This window comes from Melanaphis sacchari, unplaced genomic scaffold (genome assembly GCF_002803265.2).
Source record: "Melanaphis sacchari strain LSU unplaced genomic scaffold, SCAv2.0 Contig0_pilon_pilon, whole genome shotgun sequence".
NCBI lineage: Eukaryota > Metazoa > Arthropoda > Insecta > Hemiptera > Aphididae > Melanaphis > Melanaphis sacchari.
In genome coordinates this window covers 11169958-11193213 of record NW_020270366.1, presented here as the reverse complement: position 1 = coordinate 11193213, position 23256 = coordinate 11169958, and the positions used below count along the sequence as shown (strand labels likewise).

At 30.3% G+C, this 23256-nt stretch overlaps 2 protein-coding genes across 2 annotated transcripts in view; both read left to right on the top strand.

Annotated features, from left to right (window-relative positions):
- The window catches only part of LOC112603364 (glutamate receptor ionotropic, NMDA 3A-like), a 131115-nt gene extending 120531 nt beyond the window's left edge, over nucleotides 1-10584 (top strand). Inside the window, exons 7-18 of the mRNA XM_025351895.1 lie at nucleotides 3649-3946; nucleotides 4622-4831; nucleotides 4910-5143; nucleotides 5215-5422; nucleotides 5525-5658; nucleotides 6635-6782; nucleotides 6856-7158; nucleotides 7360-7515; nucleotides 7586-7647; nucleotides 7756-7872; nucleotides 7970-8296; nucleotides 10066-10584. Of these exons, the coding sequence (XP_025207680.1) occupies nucleotides 3649-3946; nucleotides 4622-4831; nucleotides 4910-5143; nucleotides 5215-5422; nucleotides 5525-5658; nucleotides 6635-6782; nucleotides 6856-7158; nucleotides 7360-7515; nucleotides 7586-7647; nucleotides 7756-7872; nucleotides 7970-8296; nucleotides 10066-10414 (2546 nt within the window). The 3' untranslated portion in view covers nucleotides 10415-10584. The remainder of the gene's footprint in view (nucleotides 1-3648; nucleotides 3947-4621; nucleotides 4832-4909; nucleotides 5144-5214; nucleotides 5423-5524; nucleotides 5659-6634; nucleotides 6783-6855; nucleotides 7159-7359; nucleotides 7516-7585; nucleotides 7648-7755; nucleotides 7873-7969; nucleotides 8297-10065) is intronic.
- A 1736-nt stretch (nucleotides 10585-12320) lies between these two features.
- LOC112593506 (ras-related protein Rab-3) lies at nucleotides 12321-17881 on the top strand. Its single transcript, XM_025337916.1, has 5 exons — nucleotides 12321-13011; nucleotides 13113-13370; nucleotides 13521-13639; nucleotides 13925-14096; nucleotides 17615-17881. Exons 2-5 carry the CDS (start codon nucleotides 13149-13151, stop codon nucleotides 17756-17758), a joined length of 657 nt encoding a protein of 218 aa, XP_025193701.1. The 5' UTR covers nucleotides 12321-13011; nucleotides 13113-13148; the 3' UTR covers nucleotides 17759-17881.
- The last annotated feature ends 5375 nt before the right edge of the window (nucleotides 17882-23256 follow it).

The following is a 23256-nucleotide window of genomic DNA, read 5'->3' as shown; positions in this document are numbered from 1 at the left end:
AGCATTTTCGCCAAAATATTTATTGTAAATCGATGACGCGTGGCGTGTGTGTGTTTTATATACTTACATGAACTGTCTATAAACTTCCCGCCAAGAGAATCGTCCAGAGACTATCGAGTATAGAATTCGAGTTTAAGTTTAAAACATATACACAGAAAATTTTCAGTTGCATTTCACACGTTAAATATAATATATTATTCTTTTATAGGGGCGTGACTATGTGTGAAACAATTTGCTTCCACCATGTATATGTGCAATCGTTAATCATTGTACGTTCTATATCACTTCTCTAAATCCCAGACATACATACACACACACACACACACACACACATATACGGGTACTTATAAAATAATGATACCAATAACAAAACTAAGAACAATACAAATTACAACAATATAACTAGTTTTAAAAATGTTACTCAATACATTTTTTGGAAAAAATATTATCATTCTATTATGCTAAAATCTCGGACTTGCATTACGAATGTATAAATTGTAAATAAAAATAAAAAAAAATATATTATACTAATTTTTATGGACCGATGTTTCTTTTTAAAACTTTAAAAATAATATTTTCTTGATCCTAAAATTATTCGTTTTTAAATATGTAAAATCATTTACAATTCAGTGTTTGTATGAAATCTAAAACGCATTTCGCGAGTTAGTTTTTTATCTAAATTTAATATATCTATTATTTGTTTTAAAACATCATTAAATAATGATAAAAATATTAAGCCAATAATAAAAAATTCAAATATTGTATTTGATTAACTGTATTATAGATTATCAATGCAATTGATATTGTTTATTGAATATGCGTCAAAAGAGTATTTAACTATGTATGTTGTTTTTAATTTAAAATAATAATAATAAATTATTCAGTTTTTATAAGCGCATATTATTTTATACAAACAACTTATGTATTCTTCTTTATTTATAATTTTAATGAAAACATTAAAATAATTTTTCACTAAAAAAATATATTCTTAAAAAATCTATAACTTTTGTTTATAATAAGTCGTTATACTGTAGAATAATTTATAAATAATAAACTCAAAACTGAAAGGACTCGATAAAAAATTACATTTTAGTTTTTTATACAAAACCCCAATTAATGATTCAAATTATTCTAGGTGTGAAGAGAGTAAATACAAATATTTTAGTTAACTTAATTCTTGTTTAGTGAATTCCTTAGCAATCTTTGAAACTATTATACTTTGCTCAAAAACTTTCCATTCTACCGAGAAATGTAAATCTTTTAAATATTTTTACACTATATAGCTAAATGAAAAAATCAATACACATATTCAATTTCAGGTGTGTCAAAAATAATAAATAAAACTGTTGTAGTTACATGTATATCATATAGAATCCGAACAAAATTTTATTACCACGTTTATTTCGTTAAACCCACAACACTAATAGAATATGAAGTAACCACTGGCATGTGAAAGAGAGTGCAAGTATGGAAACCCTCAAATACGTTTATTTATCGCGTTATTTGTAAAAAAAAAATTGTGCACATTATACAAACATAAATATATGTATTTGCGTATAGAACGTACCGTGTATTTGAAGACACACTATTACGACACTGAGCAAAATTTAATAGAAATACGCGTCTTAATATTCTAACTGACGTGTTTTCTACTTTAAGGGCAATAATCAAAATGGTCATATATCCTACGGTTTCCAATTCGGTAAAAAATTGGCTTATATACAAGTATACAAATAAGATACTACTGGTTAAAATTATGACGCATGCAGCAGTAGATGTACACGATATATACATAGTTTATGCTATTTTTCGATGGAAAACTTATAAACAGATAGAAGATCGCATTTCGGAAATAATTAGCCGATAAAAAACAATTTAATTTTACACTCAATAATTGAAACAGAAGTACAAAAAAATGAAACATGGTGTTAAACCACGTGATCACGGTATATAAAAGAATATATTTTACAATTAGGACGTCTTAATTTTTATATAAAAATATCCTATATTATTACTATAAATATCGATAGCAGTTTTTGAAATTAATTATGTCATACATTTTACAAATAATAAAATTGTGGTAAAAATTCGTTCACAACACACTCGGTGTCTTTATTCGTTTATTTAGGGTGTCCAATATAATAATATATTTTGATACCCTACAGAGTCCATTAAACGAATGATTTACCGGATGAACGAGTCATTAAACTCAAACAACAATACATACAATTTGAAATATCGAGTATAAAAAATCATCGGCGCTGGTGATTTATTTTATTGGGCGACGAGTGTTATTCCTATATAATTATTTTACCCAATACCTTTAAATATTTTCGAGTCTTCAAAAATAAATTTTAAAAAATACACACAGCGCGTCATGTTTAGGTACATAATCATAATATAATAACATTATTATTATGAAAATTATTATCGTAATATGCAAAAAAAACATTCATTTGTATAATATAAACTGATATCATTTAAATACAAAATTTAAATTTATATTCATTATAAAACGGTATATTTATGTTGATAGAACAGTTTTAAATCAATCACTGGTGTATTTTTTAGATTCAGCAATGAAGTTTTAAAAAAAATATGTTAAATGTTAAATATTAAATATTGTCGACACATCAAAATATATAAGAATAAAATGTAACATTATTACCTCAGAGCTGTCTTTTACGATGAAACAAAACGTATAATAATGAAATAAAATATATCGTTTTCATTTTATTTGAAAGTTCTTAAGATGTTATTACATCATGTAGTGTTACTAGCATGGTATTATATGTAACATTGTGTATCATGAGTGTGCGTGTGCGTGATTGATGATGATGAAACGAAAATGGAACAAAGTATATAGGATATTGTAGCTGTGGACCACCGGTGTTTTAATCCGTTTTAGTTTTCACGAAACAGATGGTCTGAAAAATTATTACAGCAAGACGCAGACAATGACGACATATTTTTTAAATTTTCCACTGCAGTCATTTACTTCTACAATACAGAATATATCGTATTTAGTCGTCCAAATCGATAAACCGTGTGCAATACAGTCCGCGAAGTTGGGACGTTCGAAGTTAAATATTGGTTCACGTTCCCCGAGGAATACCGCTTTTGAATAGATGATTCAAAACTTTTTATTAAAATGTTGACGGTCACGTATTGTATGACGTGAAAACGGTACGGATGGTCAGGTGCAAAACGGGTTTCCTCGGACCGAAAATAATGTAATAAAATATGCATTGCGCATACAACAGCGTATACGTCTACGCGTAATATTTTCGTTCGACCCTGAATACAATTAAAACTTTGGGAAAAGATCGCCATACCCTTGTATATATACCTATATATATATATATATATATATTTAAACACTTCCAGGCTAACAGATATAAAGTGTATTTTTTATTTTAACGGTGTAACTATTTTTTTTCGTTGACGATAAAAAAACACTAAACGTCTTTTGTTGAATTTTTTTTTCTTTTTCCACTAGAGATAAATTAGTTTAAAGACGAAGTAAAAAAGTTTTTTCTTTGCCCCTTATTTGCCTCATCTACTATAGACCTAAATATATATAATATTGTGTACTTCACTAAGTGTGTGGTTTTTTTTCTTACTTGTATTTCTCCTTCTCTGTTTTAGATGGATATACGAGGGCTTGGAAAAAAGTCGGCACCGTCAGTCCTTCTAGTACTGGCAGACAATTGGTCAATTTAGACTCGGTGGTGTGGGCAGGCGGGAAAATGGTGCCGGCTGCTAATCTAGGTAGACGGGCTGTGTACAGGGTGGTAACCGCCATTGGGCCACCATTCGTCATGCACGCACCATTGCAACAGGATCGCCAGTGTTTACGCGGTATACAATGTTATCAAATGACGACAACTAACAAGGACAACATAACGATGATATTCAAGGATGTCGAGTTGAACTTACACAAAAAGTGAGTGACAAGAAGCAATACAATAGCAAACGCGGTTGAAACACTTGTAGTATTATACCTATACCAGGTATTCAATAAATTTGGAAAAATCTCAATTACTGTATGTATATTTTAATACCTACATGGAGTAATAACAAATAATATCACTGTGTATAACATAAAATATTTAATAACCTCATTAATTATATCATATTATAGTTTATCAGTCCTAATTAGTCTAATGCAGCGATTCTCAGCTTAGGGTACGCGTACCCCCAAGGGGTACGTGAAAAAAATTGGTTAATGGCAGAAAATGTTGAATTTGTTTATTTACCTAAAACAATTATTTAAAAATATTCATATGTTATTAAAAATGAAAATTTGTGTCACAAATTAAAACTTAACCATCAACTTATCTAATATATATATGGAGTTTCAAAATGTAACATAGAATTTTTTATTATTTTTTTATTTAAATATTTTAAAAGTAGTTATGTAAAAAGGTTTAAAAATTATAATGAGGGATACAACCTAGCAAAATATTAAACTTAGGGGTACAGAACGAAAAAAAGGTTGAAAACCGCTGGTCTAATGAGCAATTACAAACCTATTGAACATTCTGTATTAGTACTACACATGTTTAGTTATAATAATTATATGGTATATTTCATAATTATTGTTCGTTATTATATATAGCACGTCACTACCGGAGACATATTGCTGTTTTGGGTTGTCCATAGACCTGCTGGAAAAAATGTCAAAAGACTTGGAATTTGATTTTCACCTATACTTAGTGGCTGACGGTACATTTGGATCCCAGAAGATCCATTGGAATGGAGTGGTCGGTGAACTCGTGTCCGGTACCGCACACATGGCTTTCTGTCCGCTAAGCGTCACGTCTTCAAGGTTCTTGTCAAATACACAACGCCATAAAACAGTTATTACAACTTATAAGATATATTTTATTTTTATTTTATGTTTTAGATCGAAGTGGGTGGACTTTTCTACCCCTTATTTCTACAGCGGCGTCTCAATGATGGTTGCCCCGAAGAGAAAAACCAACGTTCCGCTTCTCGCATTTCTGTTACCACTTAGTCCAAGCCTATGGATCGCTATATTCGTGTCACTTCACGTAACCACAGTGGCAGTGGCGTTGTATGAATGGTTCAGTCCATTTGGCTTAAATCCTTCTGGCAGACAGAGATCCAAGAATTTTGGGTAAATATATTTGTTTTTAGACAGTTTTATGGTGTTGAACAATAGTCAATAACTATTATTCGTATTCACAGTATGCCTTCAGCATTGTGGGCAATGTGGGGACTGCTCTGCGGCGCTCTCGTCAATTTTAAAGCACCAAAATCGTGGCCAAACAAATTTTTAATTAACGTCTGGGGCGGATTTTGCGTTATATTCGTGGCCAGTTACACTGCCAATATCGCAGCTCTAATTGCTTCACTTCTATTTCAAAATGCTGAAGTGGATTACAACGATCGAAATGTAAATACACGATTGTATCGAACACCGTCATACTATTGTATTATAATACTATCAGTTAGTAAAATGTACGTGTACGACTTGTACGTGATATTTAATTTTTAGATGTTCTTGATGAAAGTTGGATCGGCTAAATCATCGTCTGCAGAGGTTTATTTAAAAGACAAAAATCCCGCTCTATGGCAACACGTTCAAAAATATTCTGTTCCTGACACAGCGTCGGGCATGCAAATGTTAAGGTAAAGTAATTTACAATGAAAAAACTAATAATATCCAGAAGTAATATTATTTGTAAATATTTTTAGTATAGCTTGATTTACCATTTGCTCAACAACAATAATTTAGTAGAATGAGTCACAGTGATGAATCATACCTAATTAAAAAATGTTATTGATTAATTGCAATAAGATCTTGGTTATATACAACTTAATTTACATGTCTAACTGTTGGAAAGAATTAATAAACATGGGTTATTTATTATAGCAGATTATAACAAGGATCAAGTTAGGAATATTATTTTGAGTTATAGTTAAGTGACAACTTTGATGTCTTTATAATGGTTTTCGTAAGATATACGTGTTTCAAAAGGATGTCGTTATTTGACTAAGACAAATATTATACTGAAATGCTTGGATGATTTCTTGTTTTAGATGGTTTAAATATGTTCCATATGTCTGAATAAGATATATAGTCGTACACATATAATATATATATATATATATAGGTCTAAATAAGGATTTGTAGGTTAGATACATATTTATTATTTCGTAAATGCTTTGTATGCAAGAGTATAGTCCATTATTACTCGTTGACATATTTTATATTTTTTTTAAAATCATTAATAAAATATTTCGTGTTTATATTAAAAAATCTTAGAAGCAAGATAGTTTATTTATTATTATTATTTTTTTTTTTTTTAACAACAAGAATAAGCTTTTAGTCAAAAAGGTTAATTGATCTGACAGGAAAAGATACAAAATGGTTTTAAGATTAAAAAAGAACATTATTCAAATTAATAGACTAAATTTTTTAAGTTAATGAATAATTATTAACACTTTTAATCTCCAGGAGATTCTATCTTAGTATACTGATATGATTTTACTTGGTAATTAAAAATTTAAAAAATGATGTAATTTTGATTTTCACGTAGTGTAAAATATTTAAAAATATAATTAAAAATCTTCGTTGCTTATTTAATTTTGTTTTAAATCTTAGAAATGGCAGTTTGGACATATTCATCGGTGACAAACCCATTTTGGACTATTATAGTGGAACTGATCATGATTGTAAACTCCAAACACACGGAGATCCACTTTATGACGACGTTTACGGAGTAGGCATGACTAAAAACTTTGTTTTAAAGGTCTGTCCATGTATTATGTATTTTTATTATAATTATTAAAATAACTTTTAATAATCAATTTTTTGTGCAACAGGAAAAGGTGTCTGCAGCAGTTTCAACGTATATAAACAACGGTTTCATGGATATCCTACAAAACAAATGGTTCAGTGATTTACCTTGTATCAACCGCGAACTAGAAACGTCAGACCTTGGACAACCGACACCGTTGGGCGTCGATGCATTTTTAGGTGTTTTCCTCATGTTGGGTTGTGGAATACTAGCAGGCGCTGTTATCCTCTGTCTAGAACACGCTTTTTATCACTACGCATTACCCAAACTTCGACAAAAGCCACCAGATTCAATATGGAGAAACCAAAATATGATGTTCGTTAGTCAAGTACGAAGAAAAACATTACTAAACACGTCAATATATCATCATATTTATTTATTTATTTATTTGTATAATAACATTACTACTATTTGTATTATATTATAATCATTACAATGTTACAACTAACAAATGACTACTATAAATTTCAATACTGGAAAATAATCGTAGTCTACAGTAATAAATATATAAATATCTTCTTTTTTTCAGAAACTCTACAAGTTTATAAATAGCGTAGAACTAATATCACCCCAACACACGGCTAAAGAACTAGTGCACACTTTAAGACAAGGACAAATCGCATCTCTGTTTCAAAAAAGCGTACGACGAGTTAGTTTGCCTTTTATGCATCCTCAACACGCACAGGTTAGAAATATATTTATAAATAATAATCTTTGACTGAAAATTTTATCTTTTTCCCGTTCTATTGTTACAGAAAGAATTCGAGCGTAGAAAACGAAAAGGTCAATTCTTCGAAGTCATCGAAGAGATCCGAAGGTTTGTATGTTTTAATAAATCTATTGTCTGTTTTATTATTATTATTATTATTATTATTATTGTTATTAAATATATGTTATTTGCCCGTTTGTATTTATGTACTTTTAGAATACAAAGGGAAGAGAGAGACAACAAAAAACAAAACGTCAGGTTAACATTATCAAACTCTCCAACCGCCGGACAGTCTCCGAAACGAACGACAACAAAATTTTTGTCACCGGCCAGGTAGAGTTAACACTGCATATAGTGACCATTATTGTTATTATTTCAGTATTAAATATTAAACATTTAAACGACTGCTAATGATCAAAACCATTTCCAGATTGAGCCTTGGTAGACGTTATAGCAAGCAGAGGTCACGGAGCTCTGGGAACTTGAGTATCCGAAGATACAGCACGGACGTAGCTAGTTATTCGGAGACCGTAGGAAGACGACTGAGCCAAGGAGCGTCCAACAGTCCACCGGACTTCAACACACGAAAACAACTAATCAGACGGTCGTCAGGAAATCCCAGCCCAGCGGATTCCAGCAGAATGAGCATATTTTCTGCATCTGAATTGATAGGGGCAAAACTTAGCAACAATAACTTGTACGTGGAAAACGATCTACCGCGCAGCCCCAACCTCCTGTCTCCGGGTGTATTTTTTAGGTATAACTCGTTCATAAAATATTTAAATGGAACAATACAATATATAACTGACCATACTTGCAATAATTCATGGTTTTAAAAAAAAATGTTTTACATAGTTTGAACTGTAAAAATTGGTAATTAATATAAAATTGTAAATTTTAACAAAAACGCAATCTCAACGCGTTGTATTTTAAGTGTTCTAATTTTTTTAATTATCAATAATCATCTATATTTTATTTTCTTATCAAATATGTAACAGATGAACTATTAGTTAATAATAATAAGTACTTTCATAGTTTTTATTTTTTTTTTTAATATATAAACATACAAATCTGTATAAAACGACTACCTTTGATAATAAGTCAAGTATAGAATAAATAGTTAGTATTTTTGGTTAGCACGAAAACGTTATAAGATTTTCCGATAAACACAATTCTTTTATTTCAATGAACACGCAATAATACAGTGTTATTTTTATAATATTTTAAGGCAATTTTATAATCTACAAAATAAAAATCCGATTTACAATTAAAAAGATAATTAGAAAATGTATAAAATCCCGTAAAAAAAAGTCCCTGATATGTGTGTTGCAGGCACTTTCAAGAAATTAGTTTGTGATTGGCATGTGTTATTTTTTGTTTATTTTTTATTGACAGAGTAAATTATAATTGCAATAATAATATATATTAATATATAGTAAATGTAGTGACATACAAATATTGAAGTATATATAAATATATTATTTTTTAAAGGAATAATAAATAATAAATAACACACTTATTTGGTTAAAAGGAAGATAAAGAATAATTTATAATATGCACAATACGTTTTGTTAAGCAGATCTATTTATATCATTTTGTCAAGTATATTACGAAAATATCTTAAAACTAACTGACCCTTCACGGCTTCGCCCGTGATTGGTTGTTAATTTTGCCTTAAGACGATGATATATAGATATTATGTAGAATTTTTTAATTCAAATTTTATTGTTTAATTATGTGGTATTAAGTGTTTGGTATAACCTTTTGAAAAAAAAAAAAATGGAAAAATGTTGTATATTATTGTTGTAAAACGGAAACTTAAAAAAGCCTGTTCTTGCAGACCTTGCAGAGAGACCTTAAAAATTAGCTTTGTTTTTTTAAATTTTCAAGAACTTTATTATAAACTTGGAGTTAATTAAATCTTACCATAAAACAAAGTGAATAAATGCATTATATAAATAGATAGATAATAATTTTAAATTAATTTAGATATTTTTAAAATGTCATTACATATAATTATAACATGTTTTAATAGTAACCATGGTTATAAAACAATAATTTTAATAATAATATTGAATATGCATAAAAATTCCCATTTTACTTAATTTATTTTATTTTTTTTATTAACAAAAGTGATATTAAAACCTTCAACAAACTATTAGGTATAACAGTAAAATATTTCAGCTAAATCGGTTCAGTAGTTTTCTCGATAAACGCAGTCGTAGAAAATCACTTACAATTTTATATAGTAGTATAGATAATAATATAAAGTAATTTATAGACTTAAATAACCTCTGGTAGTTGAAAAACTGAATTAAAATTTCTAAAAAGTCACGCAGGTTGTTGCAATAAATAATAGATTATCTATATTTAATTGTTGTAAATAAGATAAAGTTTTATATAAATATCAAGAGTTATGCTTTTTTATATAAAATAATTGACTTATAAAATTACTATAACCAGTTAAGAATTGACAGCTCAATTGTATGTATTAGTACACGGTCTAATTCTATCACAACATTTCAGGTCAAGTTTTTCCTCGGACACCTCGTCATCGCGACCTGACTTGGGTATACAATCGCGGAAGTCAAGCTACTCTCAGGGACCGCCCCGCGTGGTGATCAACGGTGAACAGCAGTCGACCCGTCGCAAATCGGATGACGAGCCACCAGCCACATTGCCGAGGATCGTGGAAGTAAAGAGAGCTCGCCGGTCTAGCGACGGACACCGGCCGACTAAGAACCGCAAGACTGTGGAGGTATTCCGATGGCTTAGGCAAGCGCCTAAAACGGAACTGGAAGCGTTGAGCAAGATGTCCGACGACGAGGTCAAGCAATGCATAATCCAAGCACTAAAGGACAAGGACCCAACTTGATTACAAGTCGACTGTGTCGATGGTGGGGGCTGCGAAGACGTCGACGACGATGACTACGACGCCGAAGATGCCATCCCAGTGTAGTTTACGTGAACTGCAGCGTCTAATGATTATTATTGATTGCATAAAATATATTATTTTAAATTATTATATTATGAACGTAAAAAAAAAAAAACGCTCATTGTTTTTGTTGTTACATGTTTTCCTCTACGTTTATTTATTTCCTAGAATAATATTTGATTGTATAGTATTATATTATTATACGTTTAAATATTTAATATTAATGTGGTAAAGAAGACTGTCCGGCCAGATATACGACAAGCTCGTTGTTGTTATAGGATTATTAAGTAAATCGATGCTCAAGTGCGTAGGTTAAGTACTGCTGATGCTGTTGCCCTAGTTCAGAACGACGAGCAAGATAAAGGGACGTCTCTATTTCAGTAATAACGTTATTAAAATAATATTGTTGTAAGTTTACATCGAAACCGTTATTCCATAAAATGTAGTCGTATATACTATTATATTATTATATTGTTTTAAATCATGTTTATACTATTACTATATATTTTATGCTCAGATATAAATACTATATTATACTGTAATGTTATCATAAAATTATATTATATTATCTGTTCATGTAAATAATAAATTTATAAATTCATGTATAAGAAATAATATTATTAATAGAAATAGGGTCGTTACTATGTATAGCGGTTTCTTGTTGGTTTAAAAAAAAATATTTCATCTGTTTTCTACGTTTTTTCGTTACTCATAATCAAATTTTCATATAACATTCTATATATATACATATACATTATATACAAGTATGTATGCAAGTTCATAGTGTTGTTCTAGACGTTGGTGATGAGATTAAGGTTCATTGTTTATTAGCACACGGCCGATGCATTCCGTCGAAACGATACTAAATGATAAAAAATAATATACGTATTATCTTTTATCAAAATATTATACTGTTAGAATATCGAATACAGTAAATCATATTGTATGTTGTATATTTATGTATATGTTTATATAATTTTGTATGTGCACATCATATATTATATTGTCATTTGGTTGATTTATTTAACATTTAAAGTCAATTAAAAAACACTTAAAAAATTAAAAATTAGTTATTTTTTCTTCAAATGTGCTTAAATTATTATATTAATTTCCTCTGTTTGTGATCCGTGTAACCGAATAATTTTACGCCGTGCACAACACGACGAACGATAATAATATCAAAGTTTGGTATATTTTATAAATATTAAGTGTGTCACTATGATGACGATGACCTTGAGTGGAACAGCTGCGATGCAGAATAAATAATAAAAAAAAAAATGAAAACGAAAAAAAAAATTGTCTACGTGTGTGGTAGATGGACTCGCGTATTTACTTACAACATAATATTTACACAGCTTTTGGAAACCAGCGTTCCCACTAACGTCCTCTTTGCGTCTAGGCAACAATATCATCGTACGTAATCCATTTAACGGGAAAAAAACTCTTATCGTTTCTATTCTCCGGAAATAGTGTATCTGTCAATGTGATAATTTTAGTGTTATTATTTTTATTATTAATTATCGTCCATCGGGGTCTAGCGACTAGCAGCGATGCGAAGAAGAGGACGCAACGTTCACAAAGACGTCATAACCTTATGGAAATGACAATGGTAATAATAATAATAAAGTACACTATTACGAAGATAATAATAACAGAATCAGTGGCCCAAGATAGTGATATGCCGGCGACCAACAGGTTAGTGCGTTAGCGGAAATGATGATAATAAAGTCCGGGACACGCGTCCGCGTTTCCGCTCGAAGAGGGCACCGCCTGGTGGTGGCGGCGACAGCGACCGCGGCGGCAGCAGTAGCGCTAGTCGTCGGGCGGTGTCGCGTGTGCGCGCGCGAGTCCTCGATGAACCGAAAATCAATATAGGCTCTACTGTCATTTTTCTTACGGGCTTTTTCCCTCCTCGTTTTCAGTTTATTTTTTTCGCTCGCGACGTTCTCGCGCATTGACGGATTTGCGCTACACCGTGCTAAATCTTTATTATTATCAATAATCCCGCCACTGTGTCGTCACCGGCCGTTATACCTGGACAACCACACATTGTCGCTTGAAGAAAAACGGTCCACGTCCGCCAAGTCTTCTGATTTCGTGTAGGTAAGTTTTCAAATACGCGCGCGAAAAATTAAAATACATAACACCGCGCTCGTATCGCTCAGATCTGGTGAATCCGTGACACCAGGTGGCGCCCCGTCGTTTTTGTCGTCGCTGCCGTCGCGTTTATCGATTGGGCTTTTGATCCTTTCGCTCGCCGTGCCCGTGTGTATACCTTCGCCCGCGCGCGAGTGTATACGTATACCGTGTGTGTGTATGTGTGTATTGTTCATGTGAGTGTGCGTATTTCCGGAACGTACTTCCTACACGTACACAGCCGCCACCGCTGCTGGTGCTACTGCTACCGCCGATGACAAACGCCTGAACTTGTGGAAGAACGGACTTTCGAAGTTTTCGTGCCGTATAGTGTGGGAGGCGTTACGAACACTCTTCCACCCTTCGTCCAATAGTATAGTCATCGTTGAGTTTCGCTCAAGGTAAGTCACACTGCATAACATCTACCTCGGGTGGTGTGTAATTTTTATATACCTACCAAGTGATTTTTTCCACCTGTACATTAAATCTGTTTGTATTACAGCGCGATAACCGTTTTTTTATCGGGTGTACAGCAAAAATGGCCGGTCAAGACGGTAAATGGCAAAAGGAAGGATCTGACCAGAACTTTGATTACATGTTTAAGTTGCTCATCATCGGCAACAGTAGCGTTGGGAAGACTTCGTTTCTGTTTCGTTATGCCGATGACAGTTTCACATCGGCTTTCGTATCTACTGTCGGCATCGATTTCAAAGTAAAAACCGTGTTTAGGCACGATAAACGAGTCAAACTTCAGATATGGGTGAGTCTAATAATTATTAGAATTACAAACTTAAAAAATATTTTGATATACGAGTAATACAGAGTTGTCCAAAGGTCCAATGACCCTGTATCCCGTCTTAAAATATATAAATACCATGATAATACATATTGACATTTTCTCCTCCCACAGGACACGGCAGGCCAGGAACGTTACAGAACCATCACGACAGCTTATTACAGAGGCGCCATGGGGTTCATACTCATGTACGACATCACAAACGAGGAATCCTTCAACAGCGTGCAAGACTGGTGAGTCTTATAGATTTTTTCTCTATATACATTATATACAATATACCACGCAGGGTAAGTCTAATTTTATTATAAGGGTAATCGCTGAGTAGAGGGAAGTGAGAGGCTACGGCGTTGAGTTCAGATTTCGTTACACGACATTCAGATACTTATTTGTACGTGCATTCTTATCACGTATACATATGACCTACTTATATTATATATAATGTTAATAATTCGTGCTAAATATAATAATTATAATATGGGTCCATGCTTATCTCCCGTGTTTGGTTGCGTCTTTTGCAGGGTAACACAGATCAAGACGTACTCTTGGGACAATGCGCAGGTGATACTGGTGGGCAACAAGTGCGATATGGAACACGAACGTGTGATATCGTACGAACGAGGCAAAACGCTGGCCGACGAACTAAACATCGAATTCTTCGAAACTTCCGCCAAAGACAACCACAATGTCAAGGTCGGTGCAATATACTTTTATAATATAATGATACTATACCTATATTATTATAAAATAGGTGCATGCGCGCCATATCGAATAAAACGAGTGGCATTTACAGTTTGAAGCGAATGCTTATATTATATGGGTATCTACTACCTTCTATCTATACATCCGTTTTCCAAAACCCACATCATTCGTACATAATTTATAACACCATGTATATATTTTAGTATTATGTGCGTAATCCTGCGAGGATAATATTATTATTTTTACATTGTACGCTAGTTCAGTCATTCGTACCGAGAAACCCGGGTTGTCATGGTCATGTTTAATGCGATTTTGCTACACTAAGATTATATAGACGTAGGTATAAAGCGCAGAGTGTCTGAATGTATACGTGTATACTTAGAGTTATATCGTTGAAAATGATTAATTGTCATACCAAAAGCTGCCTCCACTACTATCAAAATACGTTACATACAGTGTGTATTTGCTTTATGGCAGTAAACCGTTGCCGAAGAACTATATTGTACGGTGTTTATTATAGAATATCTATTACAAGATAATCATTTTACTATCACACAACTCTCGAAATTCTCAGTTTAATCGTATATGGTTAATTTTTGTTAAAGAACATCTATTGGTTTGTGATTAAATAATCATCCTGTATATGATATTGACTTTTGTTGACTATCTCTTCTATTTAATTGGTTCTCTACATTAATAAATTTGGTCCACAGTATATAATAAATATACACCTATTAATATATATATATGTGCATGTATGTATTTGAAAATACTATTTCTTGGCAAACCATACTTGAATATGAGCTTAAGAGACGTTGTCGCTTAGTGTGACACAGTAATCAATCGAGTTAGACTATGCTACGGGTCCGTGTGTGACACGTACTCAACCCTATTTTTCGGGTATTAGTTTCCTTGTAGGTCAACTGAGCCACTGGGTCGATGAAATAACATAATAATATTATACAACATCGTCATCGTAATAACGATCAAATTACGTTGTCAACGCGCACCCGTCAGTAATATTTCGATATGTTGCTAAATTAGTTACCAAGCAGAGATCGTAAAACAAAATCATTGCGCGATTAATTTATATAAATGTAAATGCGTTATTTCTGTATATTAACCAGAAAAGGAGCAAATAATTCACGTGAGTATCACTGGGACGATAAGAATAAAATGGCGCCTCTGACGGTGAGAAACGCGAGCACATCGTACAGCATATCAATGCGCGTAGCACTCAAGCAAAAAGAGAAGGCCGCCGAAAATCAACCGGTGACCCCCGCAGCGTGTTTATACAATTATTTTCACTTGCCGAGTAAATGGTGTAATTACGTCGCGGGTGTGCGCCCGAACGAACAGCCTTCATTATTACAAATAGAGTATGTTCTAAAATGATTCATCCAATTAAATTTATTGGAAAATTTAAGTAATTGCATTAGTTAGGACAAGTTTTAAAGGTTAACAATTAAATTAAGTTTTTTTAAAACGTTTAAAAATAATAAAGTTTTTTGCGTGGCATACATCTAAACTTAATATTATTTATTTATTTTTAATTACCTTTGCGACCTTGTTCTCCGGAACTTAAATATTCTGCCATTTGGTCTTGGGGTTATGCACTCGTAAAATATTTACCTTTCCTTCTGAGAAATTTTGATGAATTTAAAAGATACATTACTGACTACATCAACTTGATTAAGGTCGGTATACTTCAACGGGTTTATGAGAAATTTGAATAGAGTTTAGATGAATTTTGTGCAAGTAATGAGAGTAACAATTGAACGTGTTATTTTATGATCATTGTGACAAGACTTAATAACGTAAATGCTAACCTATAAAATTTATCTTAAATTGTATTTACACAAATTTTACAAGAAATTATTTTTTTTAAATCCTATGAGTTATTTTGGAAACATTTTGTATAATACTCTACAGCAATGCCGCAACGACGTCATTTTTAGGACCAGTATTACATCATCTACGAGTTTTATTATCTCCATAGTATATTAGTACCTAGGTATCTATATCTGTTATGTGTTATTCTACATAGACTGTGGTTTACAGTAAATGGTGGGTATGATATTTTTTTTTTAATTTCCAAACATTATAAAGGTGTATTATACGGAATATCATAAAAGTCTAACAAATGTTAACCAATTTTACGTGAGCTGTTTACATCGAAGTTAATATCCTATAAAAATGACGAACTCGTATCTCTGAGTCTGTATATACAAGCTATAAGCTTCCAGAATAAAGACTTTAATATTATAATATATCTACTGATCCATTGCCGACGCACTTCAGAATATTGCTCTTTTAAACATCTTAAAGGCAGAAAATATATTAATACATAGACTACGGTTAGACAGCAAAAAGATTTTAATCGCTGCAAATACTGTTTCTATAGGAGAGCTTTAAACTTTTTAAATTTGATCACGATAATGAACGTAGAAGCTTATTTTTGCACCTATCGATTTAATGTTTTGGAATTACAATGTTTTTCATCCAGACCAGTGAGGTCGTTGCGGTTCATCGCAATTTTTGTAAAAATTTACTTGTTTTACTCAACAAAAACTTCGTTTATATGTATCTTTACTCAGATATGTTTAGAATTATTTAACGAGTTTTGTTAACTAGGTATGACTTAAAACTTTTCTCATTGCGAATTCTGGCTTCTCTACAGGTTTAAGCCTACATAATATAAGTATAATCATGACCTAAAACCTGATCTATTAATTCATCTTAATTTATTTTCTAATTCACTTGAGATAATAAGTTGTAATTGCAAGATTATAATATTCAACTTTTATAACTGTAAAATACTAAAATATATTTATACTTCCTGTACATAGTATATTATAATATGATTGAAAAAAGACAAATTCTAGTCTACTTGGCAAAAAGAATTTTTATTTATTCGAATTTAATTTCTTACTAAAAACTTCAATTGGATATAATATTTTATATTTTTGTTACTATTATGTGGTTATGATTTAAGTATCAACATTTTTCACAATCTTTTAATAACTCTTTGCCATTAATAGAGAATACAAAACTATTAAATAGTCGAGTAGATTATTTTTTTAATCATTTATATGGTAGACTAAAGTAATACAATTTAAAAAATTTCGAATAGTAGGTAAGTGAAAGCAGTCGTAATTGCAAGTCGAATATCACGTGGTTAAAATTTAACTATATTGAAGCTGTGATGTCTCCGAGCAAAGTTTTAAAAATAAAAATGTGATTCATATAATAAAAATCAATAGATATTTTAAATTCAGAATAAAAGCATTAGTTAATTATTTTGAACACAAAACGGCTACATGACCTAATGCGTGTATTGTAGATCAATTAGCGTAAAACATAATATATATTAAAATAATATAAATAATAAGGATAATATTTAATATTCAAAACGTTTATTATTAATAATAACACAATATTATTTTTAATTGTATTGGACGGGCACATGGGATATGACGTTATAGTAATTGTATCTGTTTTGTTTACAGGCCGTGTTCGAACGACTCGTGGACATCATATGCGACAAGATGTCTGAAAGCTTGGACTCGGACCCAACATTGGTAGCCGGTACCAAAGGTACCAGGCTCACTGAACAGCCGCAAGGTCCGAACAATCCGAATTGCAACTGTTAAAAGTCTTATACCCGGTTTCGGATACCCCACGGCCCAACGAGATACTTCAAACAACAAAACCCGTTACAGCAGTACCGAAACACAAAAAGACATTTATTTTAACAAAAATTTAAAAAAAACAAATAAAAACAAAATTTTCAAACAAACTAATAAAATCAATAACCGTGAGCAGCGGGTCGTCCGTATATCGTAGGCTGCCAAGCAATGAGTACTAACATACAACACACATATACGTGTTTTTTAAACGATATAATATTATGATAGAGCCACTACCTCATTTGCAGATATTGTTTTAGAGATTTGTGTCCGTTTTCTTTATATTTTGTTGTGCAATGCAGGCTTCGTATATAATTTACACAAAATATCGTCACATATTATTTAAATTTAAAAATAACAATACAGTGTATTGGTACACAATAAAATAATATTATTATTGTACGCCCGACAATAAAATTTTCTTTGTTTTCTTTGGACTTAATCAAATTTTCATAAAATAAAATTAAAAAAATTAATACCAGTGTATTAACTCTTGAAGTCTGCAGTGTTTTTCTTTTCAGATGTATTAAAATTTGTTCAAATTAAATAGTGGAATAAAGATAGGAAAAAAAACGTAATACCAAAGGAGTGCTTCTGTAACAATTGATGACGCTGTAGAAATGAAAAAAAATCAAATTATTAACGTTCAACGATGACTTTCGATCACGTTCGCGACGATATTATCGTATACGTACTTGACAGCGAGTTGACACATTTTTCTTTTGTTTTAATTGAGCGGTGATCCTCAATCTAGATTTATTCTTCGATGATAATAAAAATTGTGCGCCATATAATATTATTTTACAATATTTATGGCCTAGCCATGCTATATCCTTTAAGGGTCCTTTTGACGATACAACTCAACTACGTGTTATTTCATCGTAAATATATATATTTTTCACTTGCACAACAATAATAATATTATTGATAAATCGTCAACAATCATCGCTGTCAATAAAATATTTTATATTTCTATACTATATTTTGGATTTACGTGCGTCCGAATGAATTCATAAATAATAATTACAGTATATATTGTCGCAGACTGTTATTCTTATTCCGCACCACTCAGCGTGTAATTATATACATATTATATATAATATAGTTTAAATACTATAACTAGTAATTACTTCTAATAATAATAATGATTAAAAAGATATAGAGGTACTTGTGTTAAAAATATTTTCTAGTCGAATGATGTTGATACGCACACTTTAGTGATGCATATATATATAGTGGAGGTAGTTTATTATTATACATAAACAAAATTAACTATAATAATATTAAACATAGCAATTGATTGATCGTTTGGTTTTGATGTTTGAAATCTATCCCGTAAAAAAGAAAACCGTTTTTGAAAACGAAAAAATATACTATAATATGCCATTTTGCATTACACGCTAAACAACGACGTTAATGTGTATTATAAATATACATATTTAATATCTTTATTATATAATTGTATTTGATTTTTAAATACAGTTCATTATTATTAATTATATTATTAATTATTATTATTATTATTATTATTATTATTATTATTATTATTACTATTACAAATTTATTAATATATAGGTAATTATTATTTCGTGTATAGATAAATTGAAATAAAAACTATCAAACCAAAATCGTATTAATAATTTTACTATTTAGTATTTATGTACAATTAAGTTAAATGTACATTGTACACTTATTTAGTCTTGTTTTTCCACGTTAAAAGCACAAACACAAGCGCGTTTTTAAGCGGATTTCGTCATACTGTGTTAAATGTTAATAATATACTCGTACCAAATTACATTTTATTATATTTTTGCCTTTTGGTCAACATTCATTTTATTATCATATAAAATTTGTTGATATAAATAATACTAAATAAACTATCATAAGAAAAATGCTTATTTGACATAAAAATTAAAAACTGTGCCAACTACTCAATACGTTTTTAATAATTATAAATATACAATGTGCCTATAATAAATAGTTTGATCAAAAACTAAAAAAAAACTTAACAAGCGTAATATTGTTTTTGATCGACATAAATTAAAAAAATATTGCAATAACAATAACATTTTTGTTTTGTTATTAAATAAAATATTTATTTTTTAAGAGTGCACCAGAAGACATTCGCATACGCATGTTGTCTTCATCTTAAATCTTACAAAATAAAATAAATGTTACGTCCACAAAAACTAAAATGAATTAACTAATGATAAAATATAAAGGTTAGATTATTATCAAAAACATTTCGGAAATTTTAATTGATATTTTAATTTTGAAGCAAGTTATAATAATTTTTAAAATTTCACAATTTATATAGTTTTAATGTATTTGTTTATACTTGCTTTGTAATTGAAATATAAATAAGTCTCCTACGTGCCTTTAAATTTTATGATAAGTCAATTTATTTAAAAACAACAAAGTAAAATTAATTATTGTAAGCGCAAAATTTTTTATGTTAACGATTGTAAGACGGAGACTATACATGTGGGTGTGACATCTTCAGTGTAATTTTAAATGATATCTCGGCAATATTAATAAAATATGTTAACTTATAAATTCAGTTTTATACGATATTTTATATGTACATATCACATATCATTTAAGTTCTATAAAACCCTATCTAAGCATTTATGTCACTGCAGGTCATACAATTTTATTTTATTGTTGAATGTACTTAAAAAAATTAATGACACCAAGATTCAAGTCTTTTGTAAATTAAAATGAACAAACATATTGCGTGCACTGAATACTGATTAGTTTAACGTATAGTTAAACATTTCAAAATACCACAACAAATATTCAATGTATTCATGTAATATAATAACACATTACATAGTGAACTTAACTTTTTTTTTTTTTAATCACAATTAAAAAGTGTTAAAAATATTCTAATAAAATATACCTGTATCTTAGAACTACACTAAAAATAAATATCTAATTCTATAAAGATGGGTTTTTTTCAAACTGAATGAAAACAATAATCGATAATGTGTACATTTTTTTTACTTTAAATTTCACCGAGTGATGTAACTGACAAATTCGTTTACTGACTATAGCATAATTGTTGATCATTTATTTTTAATACCTTATGATGAAAACTAAGAATAATAATAATTAATAAACGACTAAACTGCTTCGTGGTTAGTAAAGTAAAATACCCAATACATAATACGAGTACGCCACACTCCTGTCCTATATCTTGTTTTTAATAAACTACATGATAATAATTTAAGAATGATATTATTATTATCATTATCATTCTATTCATGCAGGCACATCGATAACAACAAATATTTTTCAACTAAAACGAAAACTGTTAATTTATTTAAAATTCATATTATAGTGTATACTGGACAGATATCACGGCACACTTTTCTTTACCACGTTATCACGAAAATTGACAGATAAGGGATTCCAAATTTAATATATACCCATTAGGCAAACTACCTTGAGTTTTTGTAGACAATGACTGTTTTTTTTTTTTTACATCGTCCATGACCTAATTTACAATCGAGAGAAAACATTTCTATACGTGCATAATATGTTTAAAACACACGGGGCTTAATTCCAGTTCTAGACAGCCGGTATTATAGCATATTATAGTATATTCAAAATGGACATTACTCCAGATTGTGCAGGTAGATGTTAAACACATAAAAACAACAATATTAACAAATTTAAATAATATTTATGCTTAGTTCTGTTATAAATACCTTTATTTTATTTAGTAGAAAAAATTGTATGATTGATCGTTAACTTGTAAAGACTAAAATAGTAAAATCTATATTTTCATAATAATTATGGTGTATTATAAATCATAATACTAGAATATTAGAATATTTATTTATTACCTAACTTATTTATACTAATATTTTCTTTTACTTAATATACTCAATAAAAATACAATAAATATAAAAATAGCTAAAATCAACAACGGAAAATATATTATTTTATATGCAGAATTGGCGTTAAATATTTTAATTACTTATTGTATTATACCATAACTACTTAAAGGGGATTATAAATGGACAGTTTTTAAGAAGTTTAATATAGTCAATGATCTAAAATCCAAATGCGGTTTGTGTTGGTTTATGCGTAATAAATGATTATTAGAGTTGTGACATAGAAGGGAAACGGCGATGATGGAGGTTCTGAGAACATATTTTAATATGGGTGATATAATGATATAATAACACTTTCATTGTTTTATAACGTAGCTAATAAAAATTATTCAACTATTATAAAATTAAATAAAATTATGTATCTACACAAAATATCTAAAATTCATGATTAGAATTTTTCAAAATTCAAAGTATAAAATAAAGAAAAACAATTACCTTTTCATAAAAAAAAGTATGATTCACGTACCAATCAATTTATTTATCGTTCATAAACTAGACAACACAATATAAAATATTGTTAATGATATTATTCATAGAAAAAAATTGTATAGACATTTCAATGTATATCTGTATATTATTAGAACAAAGTTTTGTAATGAAGGTTTAATAGAAAAACGCTTCCGAATGCTGCACACGCGTGTGAATAGTTAAGAACAGGGGCGGATCTAGAAATTTATCAAGGGGAGGGGGGGGGGGGGGTAATAAATCGTCATGCCAAGCTCCGATTGACAGTTAATCGTAATTCTTTTGGGTAGTGGGTACGTTATTATCGTTATTTTCGTATTATAATGATACGTAACGCTGAATATAACTAGTATTTCTCACAAGTCACGATGTAAAACATTTGTAAATAATAAGCTCAAGGTGGGTATTTACCTTATTACCCTCCCCCCTTGAATCCGCCATTAGTTAAGAGTATATGCTGATTTGTATATACTTTTTGTCAACCTTGCCGATGGACCTAATGATGTGAGTATGTGACAAATCTCCTGAAAACTGATTTGAATTTCTTAATATGTACACTTGAGATCGATCAATCTGTATTTTTAGATTTTGAATTCCAATAAAGAATAAATAACATTTAAATTTTCATAAATGTTTTAAATAATCTAACTCAATTTTAAAGAGTTAGAGATTGACATTTAAAACAATGGTCTGATAGATCTTAAGCAAACATTAACAAATTCAAATCAGTTTTAAAATTTATAATCGCATTATTACATTCATCTGTATGTTTAACAAAGGATTGTTAAAATTTGGTTGAAATAACGAAAGTTGGCAATCCCCGATATTAACTTTACCAGGGTCAGTGAGCCCACGGTTGTAGCCTGATTTCATATCAGGACGTCGTGACTCGTGAGTGATATTAAGAAGGGGAACATTGGTAACTGTTCTACTATAAAGTAGTTGTTGAATGGACCTAATCATTGAGTAAATCACTTTAATGTATGTGATAAATTTAAATTCAATGATTAATTATTGCATATAAAAATTGATTCTAACCAAAAATGATAAGTTAGCCTATATAAGTATATCCTAGGTCTTTATTTTATCTATACA